The sequence below is a fragment of the Pongo pygmaeus genome, chromosome 2, assembly GCF_028885625.2.
Source record: "Pongo pygmaeus isolate AG05252 chromosome 2, NHGRI_mPonPyg2-v2.0_pri, whole genome shotgun sequence".
Classification (NCBI taxonomy): Eukaryota; Metazoa; Chordata; class Mammalia; order Primates; family Hominidae; genus Pongo; species Pongo pygmaeus.
The window spans coordinates 143,823,005-143,838,643 of record NC_085930.1 but is presented as its reverse complement, the minus strand read 5'-3'; the positions used below and the strand labels follow the sequence as shown (position 1 = coordinate 143,838,643).

At 43.5% G+C, this 15,639-nt stretch overlaps 1 protein-coding gene across 1 annotated transcript in view; it reads right to left on the bottom strand.

The window, feature by feature from the left end:
- Window positions 1–15,639, bottom strand: part of EPHB1 (EPH receptor B1) — a 446,620-nt gene that overhangs the window by 86,915 nt on the left and 344,066 nt on the right. The window contains exons 6-7 of the mRNA XM_054482445.1: window positions 11,647–11,771; window positions 3,781–3,943 (exon numbers count right to left, since the gene is read on the bottom strand). Of these exons, the coding sequence (XP_054338420.1) occupies window positions 3,781–3,943; window positions 11,647–11,771 (288 nt within the window). The remainder of the gene's footprint in view (window positions 1–3,780; window positions 3,944–11,646; window positions 11,772–15,639) is intronic.

Below are 15,639 nucleotides of genomic sequence, written 5' to 3'. Positions count from 1 at the left end.
TGAGAAAGAGGCATTAGAATCCTCCCCATGTGCCTTTTGCATACAGCTGATACTCAGCGCACAATACCAAAAACATGATCTAAATATACATATATGTAGAGGTCAGTTTCTATATGTCAGAGTTGTAAGTCTAACCAAAACAAAGAGCAATTTTTAAGTTATAAATAAACAAAAACAACCAAAAACAAAGGACAATGAAAACAAAACAGCTGTGACAGAATCTGGGAACTACAGCTGATGACATTCCTGGAGCAGAGATGACTCCCAATCTATACTCCCTCAATTGGAAGGTCTTTCAAAGAACTGTCAGCCATGTTAAGGACATTCCAATGAAGGGGACTTATCTAAATGAAAACCACTGCTGAAATATCTTCTAAAGCATGAAGTTATGAAATGGCACAGAGTCAACAGATTCATTGAGCAGATATTTAAAGAATATCCGCAGTCAGCCAGCACTACCTCCAGGCACTGTGGAGGATAAAGAAATGCCTGAGAAATGAATGGCCCAGCACTCTGAGTTCCCCCTCAAGAAGAAAATGATCAAGGCTTCTGCCAAATGTTAGAACCATGCTGAATTATGCAGTGGAATGGGAAGCCTAAGGGTCACAGAGGCAGACAGAGCTCATCTAAACCCTGGTGTTACCATGTGTAAGCTTTGTGATACTGCACACACAATTTAGCCTTTCTGACCCTCAGACTTCCTGTCTGTTGAAAAAAATCAAATCTTATGAAGCACATTTCACCCTGTCTGCTCTATCATAGGTGTCCTAAATACCAAATCTCTTTTCTTTAATCTATACAAATAATTTGGGCCAGCTGGCTAGTATTGGTATTGTCCTGGTTATGCTTTCACTGGTGTTAAAGAACTATTACCTAATGTTCAGGACCTAGGCATATAGAAGTCAAGCTATTTATGTTCTATTACAATTAGAGTTGCCAGCTATAGGAAATATGAATGCAGGACTGCCAATCACATTTGAATTTCTGATAAATAATGAAAAAGGTTTTAGTATAAGTATGCCTCAAATATTGCTTGGGAGATACTTATACTAAAACATAATTTTTGTTTGTCTGAAATTCAAATTTAACTGTTCATCTTATTTTTTATCTAGCAACCCTAATGACAATACTTTTTTTTTTGTTTTTTTTTTTTGAGACAGCCTTGCTCTGTCACTCAGGCTGGAGTGCAGTGGCATACTCTTGGCTCACTGTAACCTCCGCCTCCCGAGTTCAAGCAATTCTAATGTCTCAGCCTCCCCAGTAGCTGGGATTACAGGCACATGCCACCACACCCAGCTACTTTTTGTATTTTTATTAGAGATGGGGTTTTACTATGTTGGCCAGGCTGGTCTTGAACTCCTAACCTCAAGTGATCCACCTGTCTCGGCCTCCCAACGTGCTGGGATTAGAGGTGTGAGCCACCATGCCCACCTGACAATACTTCTTAAAGTGAGGTTCCCCATGAGCTACCAGAATTACCTGAGCCCGACTGTTAAACATGACTATTTCCAGACCCCTCCTCAGACTTACTGAATCAGAACCTCTGGGTGAAGAGCAGGGTATCTGCATATTTAACAAACAGTCCAAGTGATTCTAATGTGCCCCAATGTTTGAGAACTGTCCTTCAACCATGTTGGAGGAGAAAGATTTCTAAGAATAAGGATATTGGTTCTTGAAGCCTCCCACTCTCTAGAATTTTAAAGACGAAAGTCGATTTTAAAGACTGAAGGTAAATTTTCAGTTGCCCTCGCTGAGAGCTTTCTGTAATATATGTATTTAAAACATAAAGTTGGCGATAGAAAAATACACACGGAACCCCAATGAAGCATCCTTAACAATGTCTTTATAAATTAAAAACTTCATAATGTAATATGAAACTTGAATGATTTTTTAAAAATTAGGCAGCTATGTCAAAAATCAGAACAGTGTAGCTAAGAGCAGCCCAGGGCCATAGTGGGTCTGCCCTATGTGGAGGTTACCAGCCCAAAGTGTGGTCATTGACTCTGGGTGGGATTCCACAGGTCCTCCCTGCCCCAATGACCCTATCATCGATCAACCTTCTGACTACTTCGCTCTGCAGACAGGCCTGCTGCCCCAGTGAACATAATCAGTATCCATGTGTGAACCCCAGTCATAAGATAAATACTCCCAAATTTGGCCACTTACCAGAACTCTCTTACAACCAGCCCCTCTTGGGTTTGCAAAACTTAACTGCCAAATGTAAAAGAAATAGCCTTCTTGGGAGAAATTTGTTACTTCTTGATTTGTCTAGCAGAATTGTCAAGAGACCAGCACTCAGAGCATTTTGAGTTTTGGGCTTTTAATCCTGTGTACCTCCTGATGCCAGAGTGCCTATAAATCTAGATAGTAAGTGAGGTGCAAAGTGGGGGACAGAGCCCTTAAGGAAAAAGAAGACAGTCTGTGTTCTTTTCATACCAGTAGCATTATCAACCTGAATTAACTGGCTCACCTCTCTACCCCATCTCACCATCCTCAAAATATGAGAGAAAGTTCACCTCACATAAACTCAAAATAGATTGCAAACTCCAGTCCTACAGGGGCCAGACGGTTCACATCAAAGTATCCAGGTTAGAGATATTGGAAGTGGTGGGTACCGTATGGAGACAGCTGCCTCTCAGCTTTAAGGCAAGGTCCTTACTCCAGAGTGCCCACAAGCATTGGCTTCTCTTACAATTTTTTCACAAGAACATCAACATCCTGATTTGTATAAGAAACCACCTGATTTTAAAAGTTTCCAATTAATTTCAAAATTGTTAAAAAATACAATGTGCATCAAGATAAAATCTCAAGCCCTATCAAACACCCAGATTGAGAGCATCGGCCTAAAATAAAATGCTACATAATGACAGACTGTTTTATGGATAATTTAATTAATGAAGGAAAAATGGAAAGCTTTCAATTTGGGGAGTCAGGAATAGACTGACATTTGGAAAACTATCAGGAAACAGCTCATAAGTGAATAATAAATATAGATATATAGGTAGGTAGGCAGATACACAAATAAGTACATAAACTATGGTAAATGGCTAGCTAAGAGAGAGAAAGTGGTAGGCACAGTCAGACAGATCACTTGAGCACAATGCTGAGGCTACTGGGAAATCAGATTTTTCAGAACTATTGCTGGGGGTGGTCTCAGAGGACTGGGGCAGATAGTGATAATAGGGAACTAATAAAACCCAAAGGTAGAAGTATATTTATGGTGATAGACTTTCTGGCCTTGAGGACACCTTGGCTATTCTCGCTGGAGACATCTGAGCAGGACGTACTGGGGGTCACATGTGAAGTTGCTTCAAATTTCTGAGATTCCAGGTACATGAGACTGCCACATCCCACATTTTGTCTCTCCATTTCCTCCCTGAAGACCTCGGCTCATGAAACTAGGCCATGAGCTCAGCTTTCAGACCATAAGCACGGAGGAGTGAAGTGGGCGTGAGGGTGAAACAGCAGAGGCATCTGGACCTGGATACAGAGGCAAGAGGGCACACTGGCTCCATGAGACAGGTATGAGTCTCATTGCTGAAATGCAAGATCACACATGGCAAGAGACCCTTCAGAGGCAAATCCAACCAGATGTTGGGAGAGAAATGAGCCAGACTTCAGGAAAATCTACATGGCCCTACTGGGAGGCAAACCATTTGAAGGGAATTCCACTGGAATCCAGTTGGAGATCGGCATTTTGGCTAGTGCAGCATCTTTGGGGCTACTTTTTCTCCCACACTGCCTGCCCTGTGATTACGCCACTGCTCCCCCGAACCTTACCATCAGTCAGAGTCTGGAAGCACATCTTGCCACTGAACTTGCCGTAGCCAGCAACAGTGCGGGCGCGCACCTGTACCACATATACCATGCCAGGCCGCAGCCCATCAATCCTTGCTGTGTTGGTCTGACTCCTGGCCATGGAGGAGTTGAACTCATTGTGTTCCTAAAATAAAGCAAGGGAAAGGGTCACTATCCCATTCCTGAAGGCTATACCCCCAGCCCACTCCACCCTGGAGTACTCAGGCCCCATCAGTTCTTGGTCCTGCATATCTGCTAGAAGTTGTCATCAGCTCCAGGCCATCCCTCTGGATGGGGACAAGAAGAATGGTCTGGGCCAAGGGAATGTAGGGTCAGGTCTGGACTATGAGGTGGCCACACTCTGAAAAAAGAGGCCCAGGGAAATGACTGAGTGCTCAGGGACTGGCAAGGAAGCTTATAGTCATTCTCTAGTCCTCCTCCCCCAGGGTTCGGAGGTGAAATAACATAGCACATCCAGCTTTGCAAAATCCCCTCAAGTCTCTGACCTCAGCAGAAGCAAACTAGGCAACATCTATCTGCCCCCTGCCTGCCTCTCTTTGTCTTGCTTCTGCTGAGTTGTCTTGTTTTCTCTCCTGACTCAGATCTCCCTAGATACTCCCCAAAGTGCCTGTTCTACATCACTCCCCTTCAGTTCCTTCAAGTGCTCAGGCAAAAGGCTTTGTGTCCACTCTGCTGAAGAGGTAGAGGCCATTCTGGACTGCCCTCCACACCTACTTCTGCCCTCACCTTGCCATGTGTCTGGGCATGCATCCCCCAGCTACTTTCCGCCAGCATTCAGAGCGGGCATGTACCTTCTCCCTGCAGAGCAGGCCCTGTGTCCTCATCCCCCCACCTACTCCAGATCAGCCCCATTCTCCTGTCTGTCACTCTCTCCAGCACTTTCTGTGCTGACCTCTACAGTCCCTGTCATCTGCACACTTGGGTCCTCTGATGTGCAGAGAGTTGCTTCTGTTTTCCAGAAACATGACTCTTTTGCCCATCATGAGTGCCCTTAAAAGGTGGCTTTTTCTCCTTGCTACTTATCTTATTAAACACATGATTTGTGCCTGGACTTTTGCAGCCTCCTGTCTTTCTTGATGCTCCCCATCCACCCCACCCAACGCCACACTTCTTTTCTTAAAAACTATCATCATACAAAGGCAAAACTCTTAAATATAGATTCACAGGTCCTTCATAATGAAGTCAATTCCAATCTCTCACATTCCCCTAAATCCGGGGACCACATCTTGGCCAGCAGACATTTGCTTAGGCTCTTTGTCTAAAATGCCTCTCTCCAGGGCTCCTCTACTCCCTCCAGATTGCTTAAGCCTGTGTTTCCCAAGGCCTCCTCTCTTGGAAGGCTTCTCTCACCAGTCTGGGCTGTGGACTCTCTACACACTGTCATTCCGAATCACACCTTACCCCAGCACCTTCTTGTATATCAGCATGGCCTCTAATCATTTTCACATGAGCATATCTTTTCTTTGCAAAGATTCTGGGTTATCTGCAAGTATGCATGAACAGAAGCTTGAAGCCTGGGCCTGTCTTTGTCTGCACCATGAATCCTAGAAAAAAATGGGGACTTTAGTGAAAATGAAGAGCTTGGATCACTAGGAGGGAGTGATCCAAGTCCCTGTGTCCCCTGTGCAGATCTGGGGTACAGAGATGAGTTCTAGGCACAATGGTTCAAGAAGCATGCTTTACAAATTGTAAACTGTATTCTCAGTAAAATGACAGAAGAAATAGAGTTGAGCTAGGATACAGTACAGTGATAAGAAATTCCCATATAAAGAATATATTTTCTATAAATATATGTAAAGAATACAGTACAGTGATAAGAAATTCCCATTGTTTAAAATATATAAAAGCCTACTTTGCAAAGTCAAAGATGATCTGATGTGTATTTACTCATTCCTTCTTTTGGCCAGCCAGTTACATTTATGACACACTACTATGTCTGGGTGCTATACATGGGCTGCAGGTACAAAGGCATGGTCCCTTTCCTCTGGGGATGTAATATCTGTGGGAGGACTGGTAAATAAACAGAAGATGACAGCAGTGTTGATTGAGTGCGTTGGCAGAGAGCAGTTCAGGGGATTGTGAGGGCACAGCAGGTGACCATCCAGCCCAGACTTCAGAGGAGATGCAGAGTGACTGAGGGAAAGGGTGACCTGAGTTGAGTCACAAAAGATGAAATAAATTAGCCACATGGATGAATGTGGAGAGTGAGAACAGAATTAAACATGCAAAAGCAAGGCCTAGAGCAGTTCAGGAGACTGCAAGTAATTGGCATATCTGAAGTGTGCGTGGCATAGAAATGCCCATAAATGATTCAGAAGCAGTTGTGAGGGACCACAGGTCCCAGGTCAGCTCAAACACACAGTTGAAAGTTACAAAGAGGCCCATTCTCACTCTAATGAAGGGGATGTCTACTGGGCCCTGGGAGAGACTGCCTGCAGAGGAGCTGCCCACCCACTATTTGATCTATTTAAACACAAGGGGATCCTCCCCACCCCCACTCAAGGATTCAGAGGAAAGGCTGTCCGCTATAGAAGCGATGTCATCCAGAACTTTGATCATTTCTATTTTGACACAGTGGAGATCTGAGATCTGAAACTGTGAAAATCACCAAGTCACCTTGCAAATAAGAATAAAATCCCATTGCTACAAAATCCAAGCAGCTGCCTGAATTCTCTGGTTTTCATAGAATCTGCTGAAATCAGGCACTGGTTGATAAATGTGAAGCAGTGACTGGATAGCTGTTATTGAAAAACTGTTTTAATACATCATTGGTATTTGGATTGTGAGGACAGAACATTACTCCATAATCACTTTATAGTCCAAACATTCTTGAAGAAGTTCAGTGATTAAAATGAATATTAGTTCTTGTTCCCCACAAAATCATTAATCAATTTCAGGCAAATCAGTAAGAGCCATGAACAAAGTTGCTTTTTTTATTATTATTATTGGTTGCTTATGACTGATTATAAGTATGTGGGAGACAGAGGATGCAGGATGGAGAATGCAGCTGTTGAGGGCAGAAACCATGTTTCCCTCATTTCTCCTTCCCCACCCCAACACGCAGCACAGTGCTTGTACCACCTGGGCGCTCAACAACTCAATGCCAAATGAATAAATAAACAGTACACTTCGGTCCAGTTATTTGAACCAATTGATTGAGCACAAGATATTGCCAAGGTCTGAAAGAGTCTCTATGAGAAAACGATCCTAAAATTTGAAAGGTAGGAATTATCAAGGCCTAAACCAGCCAGTCCTAGCCTATACAGTTATTATGAAGAGCGAGTAACCATAAACGTTTAATCATTAAGACAGCTGAGAGCAGATGTAGATGCTCCTCCCATGGTTTGTCTACAAGCACTGACACCAGGAGTGAAAAGTGCTACACAACAGTAAACAAGAGAGAATGATGAATGGAAGCATATTAAAATGGGGAAGGAGATGAACATGGGAAAGGCTCCGGGAGTGTCATCAGCTCGATGACATCTGAGCTCTCTATTAATGAGCTGGTGGAGGAAGAAAAAGCCTCATCAATTCTATTCATAGAATGAAACTGAAAGGGGTCCTAAGCGTAAACCAAGGGTTATGTGGAGCAGGCGACCCATGGAAGGTTTTCAGGGGTTACAAAACTGCCCTCATGGACCAGCTACCTGTTTTGATAAAGTTCCACTGGAACCCAGCCACGCCCATCGATTTGCATATTGCCTATGGCTACTTTCCTGCTACAAAGGCAGAGTCGACTATAGCAGTTGGGGCAAAAACCATATGGCCCATAAGCCTAAATTAATTACTTTCTGGTTCTTTACAGGAAAAGCTTGCTGACTCCTGGTTTAGATGAGGGGCTGGGACTTCTTGGGGGAAGAGGAGATGGCACAAGATGAAGAAATAATGGGGTTTGCTTCTTTGGACCAAATCCAAGACAACTACTGAGCTGAATTCTATTTGTGTTTACATCTTCTGAAGACCAGGATTCCAAGGCCACATGGAGCAGGTAGGCAGATCATTCTGTTTGCAAGTATTTGGATTTATTATTAACATACAATCTCTTATTTTGGGAGCCACACTAATTTTGAGATCCTCAGCATCAGAGGTGGTTGCATCCACTCTCCTATCAAGCTCAGAAGTTTCCACCACTGAAGTATCATAAAAATGTGTAAAGTTCTGGTTCTGTGACTCCCTAGCGATGACCTGTGTTGTTATGGGTAAGTCATTTAACGTTTCTGTGACATAGCTCCATCATCTATAAATTGGTTATATATATTTTCAAGTATACACTTTTTTTCCTTTAAGGATCAGAGCTAATATATCTGTGTATATCTGGCACATAATAGATACTCAACATACGATGAATTATCGTCGTTTCAAAAGGCCCTCATGGGCTAACATCCTTTTCTTTGGTCATCTTAGGAATAGTCAAAGCAATGTAATGGACTTTATAGTCAAGCACTTCGTAAGTGAAGGAGCATTCCACAGTAATATACCAAATGGTAACCAATATTTGGGCAAAGAACCTTCTCTGTTTCCAGGGAAAGCATTCTCTCCTCTGGAGTGGGGACAATAATATGCTTCACTGAGGTGTGGAAGCTGCTGCAGGCATTGGGCTGCTGTGTATGTGTGTCTGTTAATAATTAGTACAAATTACTAAGAAGCAGGGAGGTAGCCTGAATGGGAGAATAAGCTGCTTTTACAGCATAAAAAGTTGAGGTTAATTACAGTTTTCAAGGGAAAGCTGTAAAGGGAAAGGTAGTAGAGGAGCTTGGGCTGGTTTGGGAGAAAGGAGCCAAGGCATACAGGCATGAGCCTCGTGGCTTCAGTGCTCGGCCTGTCATTAAGCCCTTGACCCCTGCCCTGGCTACCCACTGAAATGACTGCTCTGGGCACGGCAGATGAAGAGGAGGAGTATATGGTCTCTAACATATTCTTTCCCTTCCCAGCACCACCACCTGCTGCAGGGCAAAGGACCCAGGCTCGCTTCCCAGCTGTGGGACTCTGGACAAGGTTTTTGTTTTATTAACTTCGTTTTCCTTTTAAAAACTTCTTTACCCGTAGCAATGATACTAACATTTACCACACTGGCGTGTGAGGAAGAAAATAGATAATGTTTATAAAACCCCTGGCACACAATAGGTACACACTGGGAAGAAATTATTATTGTTTTTCTGAGATGAGGTGTTATTTCAATAGAGCTACAAGCTTATATGTGTGGGAAGGGGGACTGGGTGGACCCTTGTTAGGCCAACTCTGATGACAAAATGAGACCATGTGGCCAGTTAGTCTAAACACATTGTTCCAAAATATGTTAAAAAGTCAACATTTACTTCATTGACTGACAAAAAATATCTAGCAAGTAAGAGCCCTAAATCCAAAATGGATCAGATATAACAGATGCTTATGAATTCAGCTGGTTTAAATTATTTCCAATTCACTGAAGTATCTGAAAAAAACTCAATATTCTCTAAGTAGAATAGAATGCCGCTTAATCCTCCACCTTGCTTGCAAGTTCAGCTCTAATGGCTGAAGGGCATACCTCCTTACAGACTGGGATTGGTGATCCATCTAGACCTCTGCTTTCAGGGAGGTAAACTGCTACCATTCTATAAATGTAAGACTGTGACCTAGAGTGGTTAAGTAATTGGACCACAGCTCCATGGCTGGTTAGCTGCACAGGGCACTGGAAACGAGGGCTTCTACTTCCAGTACAGTCATGTCCCACCATTCAGCATGGCCTCCCTGTTGCAGGACTGTAGGTCTCTGTTTCTGATCCTCTCCTTATTTCCATTGACCCACTGCAAGACCTCACCCAGGCTCAGGACTTTCTTATCATCTATGTACTGACAACTCCCAGATGGATATCTTCACCCAGTCCCCTCCCTTGAACTCCAGGTGTGAATCTCTTGCTGCCTATCCCACATCTCTGCTTGGCCATTTTACAAGCATTTTAGACACTGAACTGAACTTCCATTCCTTTCCTCACATCAGATATGCTCTACCCACAGTGATCACCTTCTCAGTCAGTGCCGGCTACATTGTTCTAGTGGTTCAGGCTAAAACCTTCCCATGCCCGAAATTCAACTTGCTGGAAATCCTATTGGCTCTGCCTTTAGCTGATCTGGAAATCAACTACATTTCAACAGCCTTCTGCTTTTAACCTGATTACACTATCATCCTTGTTAATAATTGTAGATCTACTAGGCTCTGTTTTCAGTGGAACAGCTTAAATGATCCATCCAAAATGTAAGTTAGATCTTGTCCCTCCTCCGCTCCTCAACCTGCTATAGCTCCATATCTCACTCAATGGAAAAGCTCCAGTCTTTTTTTTTTTTTTTTTTTTTTTGACAGAGTCTTGCTCTGTCACCCACACTAGAGTGCAATGGTGTGATCTAGGCTCACTGCAACCTCCACCTCCTGGGTTCAAGTGATTCTCCAGCCTCAGCCTCCTGAGTAGCCTGCCACCACTCCTGGCTAATTTTTTGTATTTTTATTAGAGATAGGGTTTCATTATGTTGGTCAGGCTGGTCTTGAATTCCTGAGTGCAACTGATCTGCCTGCCTCGGCCTCCCTAAGTGCTAGGATTGCAGGTGTGAGCCACCGCACCCGGCCCAACATGATGACCTCCTCTGGTAACCTCTCTCTTCTGTCTATTACTTCCCCATTTGCTTGCATCACTCCAGTCATGCTGGTTTCCTTACTGCTTGTTGAATCACCAGTCATGATCATGCCTCAGGACTTTTGCATAGGCTGTTGCCCTTTCCTCCTCTAGATAACTGCTTCACAACCATCTTACTTTCTTCAGGTTTACTCAGATCTTATCTTCTCCAAGAGGCCTATCTCTAGCCTTCTATTTAATTTTGCAACCTGCTCTTCCCCAATCCTGACCCTCCTGATCCCATTTACCTTGCTATTTTTCTTCTTTTTTCCTCTATGCTGTTGATTTTCTAACACACTATATGATTTTCTTATTTGTTATGTTCACTGTTTATTGTCTGTTTCCCTCTGTTGGAAAGTAAGCTCCTCAAAGGCAGGAATCTTTGTCTGCTTGATCACTAATATATCCTAGAATAGTGCCTGTCAAATAGTTGACAATACTTACTGAACAAATAAGTGAATGAATAGTGTGGTTTTGCAAATAATGTGTTGGGTTAAAACAGAAGGCACTGTATTTTCCTAAGATTTTTGCAAATGCTACATTTTGCCCTGGTAAGTGGGAGGCCAGGGACCAGCTCCACCAGGCACCATTTCCCTTTTCTTGGCAGCACATGCCCCACTGTCATCCTCAGGAGCAGATGCTAAAGAGTAGTCAAGGAAAATAATATATAAATTTATATTTCTGTTAATTTTTATCTCATCCTTTTGAATATTCACTTTACATGTTTTTTATCCTCCACAAATATATTAGTGCAGTAGTACATGCATATAATTTATAAATAAATTTATTTTGGAGGTACACAAACACTTTGAAAAACACTGATCTACCAAACCACACACTCCTCTGAAGGTTTGGGAACCCCTGGCAGTTTTGTGGCATCTGCATTAGTATATCAAACACATGACTGGAAGAATGGGACTGGTCCTTCCCAGCCAGTGAAGTATCCAGATTGCAGGATGGTAGACTGGAAGTTTCTCTCCTTAGCTGGCACAGAAAGTGCCTGGGCTTTGAACAAGGCTTTTGTCAGGGCAGACCTGGAGAACTCTCCCAGGGACCTTCTGGCCTCTGTCACCAGAATCCTCTCCACCTCAGCAGCCTATCTACTTTGTGCCTTCAGCTAGCAATCATCCATGGAACAGTGGCTGGGCTTGGGTCTTGCAAGCTTGTAGGTAGAGCTGGCTCACCTTCTCATAGTACCGGATCTCATAGTCCAGGATGATGCCATTGGGCTGCTCTGGCTGTGGCCATGACAAGGTGATGCTCCTCATAGTGGCACTGACTTGGTGCATGATGGGAACGGTGGAGGGGGCTGTGGAGAGAGAAAGAAACAGGGTAGCTGAACAGACACTCAATTATAGGGGAAGGGCCATCTTTCAGAGGTAAGTAGGGAGAAAAATGGCATTCGGTTTGGACTCTGCTCCTTCTTTATCATCAGCTGAGCTGGATCTGCAGAACTTCCTGTGGGTTTTGTAGAATCAATGGAGTTTGGATAACAGAGGACAGAGAAGGTAGAAGGTAGAATTTAGGAAAGGAAAGCATGTGTGCACAGGAGCTGGAATGGACATGGGACTTTCAGAGGCAGCAAGGCTTGACCAAAACAAGAGATAGTTGGAGGAATCAAAGGAAAAGACAGGAGGAAAGGAGGAACACCGTAATGTTTTTGAGAAGAAGGTGTTGAAGGAACCTCAGTCTTGCAGTTGTGGGCTGAGCTATTGCAGAGATGAGAACCTGGGGCAAGAGATGATAATGAGAGAGTAGAATCAGTTGGTATAGAATTACTGTACAACAGAAAGGAGCATTCTAGCAAACACCTATTCCTGATACTGCAAGTTAGATTTTATTATACTTTAAAAGGAAGAGAGGAGGTATCTCTCAAAAAGACATGAACACAGACCAACAACAGAGGTATGGTCAGAGTTTTCCAAATGAGGGAATTTCCAATAAGGAGTTCACAAGTATAAATGAAGAAATGATAAACAAATCAAACATTTGGGAACAAGATAATTCCAAAATCTGTAAAGTTGATTCAGAAATCTCTGTTTGGAAATAATATTATTTGTTTCCCAATTCAACATTTTTCACATGGTGTAAGTAAAATGAAAACAGTCTGGAAATAATAAATGAGGGCTGTCTTTCTAGAGGAAGAAGCGGGTCATGGATGAAGCTTCAATCTGTGCTCTGCTCAGGGGCTGTTCTGTTTAGTCCTGGCACTTCTGCAGTGATGAAGGTCTTTTCCTCACTCGAACTTCACTTTACAATGGTTTCTCTGGGGACCGTGGCTGAGTGACATTTACTATCCTCAATTCAAGTTAACAGATTGCCCTCAAAGACCTGGAATTACACAGCACAACTACGGGGTCACAAGGGGGCTGCTGCTTTCTCCACTACTCAATGGAACCTCAGTGAGTGCCTACTACATGCAGCCCCTCGGGGAGAGGATGCAGAACACTTGTTCTGAAGATGCTTCTAGTCCAGGAAAGCCATAAAGAGTTAGAAGTGTGATAAGGACTCAGAGTCAGAGTGTCCTCTGGGACCTTGAAGGCAGGTATGCCCTGTTCCCATTAGAGACCTTGTGGTGGCTGCGAAATGCACCTCTCAGAGTTCCTACTCCTTAAAGAGTAATTAACTAACAGCCCCAGTTCCTGCACTCTGCAGTCCACCACCATATTCGCACAGAGGCCCTGATTCCCACAGGCTGCTCCCAGCCAATGAATGAGAGCAGCAGGGATGCCATGGCAGACCCATTCCTGCGATATATGGGACTACTCTGATGGGCAACTTCCACTCAGAGACTCCCCAGTGGCCTTTCCAACACTACCTTATAACCCACACAGCAGGCTAAAGCTCTTCCTACCCTACCCAATCCTCCTTCCTTCCCTCTCTCCTTTACAGAGATCAGACCTTTCTTATGGTCCGATGGCTTCCCCAGCCTCCTCTGGCTCCCATCTCATTTCCCCAGTAAATCTTTCATACATCTAATCCCATCTTTGTGTCTGCTTCATGGAGGGTCTGAATTAATGCAGTTTTGACTCCCCCTACAACTTCCCTGTCGGGAATTTGCTGCCAAGCTCCTGCTGTACCCCCAGAGAGGGGAGACTTCTCGCCTCCAGGAGTTGCTGTTCTATACTTGGGTAAGTCTCACCAATTTACATATCTTCTGATCTTTATTTGAAAGTTATCTTCTTCCCACTGTTTTCCATTCTGCCAACTGAAGTAAGAAAGGATGTTCCCCCTCCCACAAAATGTCTTGTCAAATATCTAAGGAAACTAGTTAGATCTTCTTTGAGCTATTCCTGCTGAAAAAAAAAAAGTCAAATATTTCTCCCATGACCATTACATGACACCCAAGATGGCTCTTTTCCAAATGAGACCATGTTCCCTAAATTCTCTTTAGGCTTGGGGCTTGGAGGTGAATCCAATTCTCTTTCCACTATTTGAGCAGCAGAGATTAGAATAAAACTAATATCTATCATGATCTGTGTATTATATATCTATTAATATGACCGTTAGCCTTTGGATCAAAAACATGTCCCTGCTGTTCAGTCCTGAAATGGCAGTTATATATAACCTTTAGGTTTCCTCATGGTATGCTCCTCATCTTTTGTCTGTAGAGTTGGCTTTTGGCTTTGACTATGAGAATGTACATGTATCTCAACCTTTATGGTGTTAAATTTGGCCTATTCGTTTAGTAAGTGGAAATAATTTTTTATCTTGATTGAGCCATCAAGCGTATTTTCTCTTGCCTGCAACTTAGTAGTATCTATAATCCAGGTTAATTAATTAGTTAAACATATTTATTGAGCATCTGTCAAGTACCAGCCACTTTTTAGGTTCTAGAGGCACCACAGTGAACAAAATAAAATTTCTAGCCCTCATAGAGCTTACTTTCTAATGGGGGAATTCAGCAGAGACTAGAGCTAATAAACAAATCATAAGCTGTGTTAAAATATATTAAGTACAATGAAAAAAATGGAAAGGGGAAAGGGACACAGGATGCCAGAGGTGAGAGGTGTGTGGTCAGGGAAGGCTGCCTGAGAAGCAGATACAGGAGCACAGGGTTGAAGGAGGGAAGGGAGGGAGCTGAGTGGATATCTGGAGCAGCCAGGACAAAGGGGCTGATCTGGGGGTGTCAGGGAGTCAGTGGGACCCAGAACAGAGGAGTCCACAGGGGGCAGGACCCTGAGGGACACTGGAAGGAGTTTGGCTTCTACCCTGAGCAAGCTGGGGAGCCATAGGAGGACTGTCAACAAGGCCCAGTGATGTAATCTGACTTATATGATACTATTATCACTCTGCTGTGTTCCAAATAGAATGCAGGGGCCATGTAAAAGCAGGAAACTGATCACAGCACTGCTGTAGTAATATAGCTGGGAAACAATGGCTGCTAAGACCTGGCCTGAGCAGCACAGTGGGCAGATTCTGAATCTATTTAGAATATTTCCACGAATATGGAATGTGGAAGAAACAGAAGAGTCAAGTGACTACAAGGGTTTTAGCCTAAACATCTGGAGGAATGGGGCTGCCATCAACTGAGAATAGGAAGACATTTCTAGAAGCAGTTTGAGAGGAGAGCCCAGGTGCTCCACTTCAGACCTGTTAGATTTGAGATGTCCAAAGTGTCCCAGAGCAGATGCTGAGTACCAGACAGGTGCATAAGGTCCATGTTGGAGACCAATTTGGAGTCACCAATATTTCACAGATATTGAAATCAGAGGAACTTGCAGAGATCACCAAGAGAATCAATAAATAGAAAAAATTCAAGATTCAGAAGATGAGGAGAAAACACTAAAGAGGCCTGAGAAGGAAAGGCCAATGAAGCAGAAGAAAAACCAGGGGAGTGCGATCGCCTAGAAACCAAGTGGAAATAAGGTGCTCCCAGGAGGACAGAATACGTTAAATGCTATTGCTAAGTCAGGTAAAATGAAACTAAGAACTGAGTCCTGGACTTAGCAACAAGGCTTGATGGTTAAATATGTGAATGGCCTGTGATCGTCTTTCCCAACACCTTGCAATCACGGGACAGAGTCATGGGGGAGGATAAAGACAGTTCAGGGAAGGTGACTCAGTTTTCTGGAATCAGTCCAGATCATTTGAGGATCCCAGTGGGTCCACAAAGACAGGGTGAACAAATAGCTCCTGACAGCTCTTTCCTTCCACTGCACGCCGTGACTCTCAGG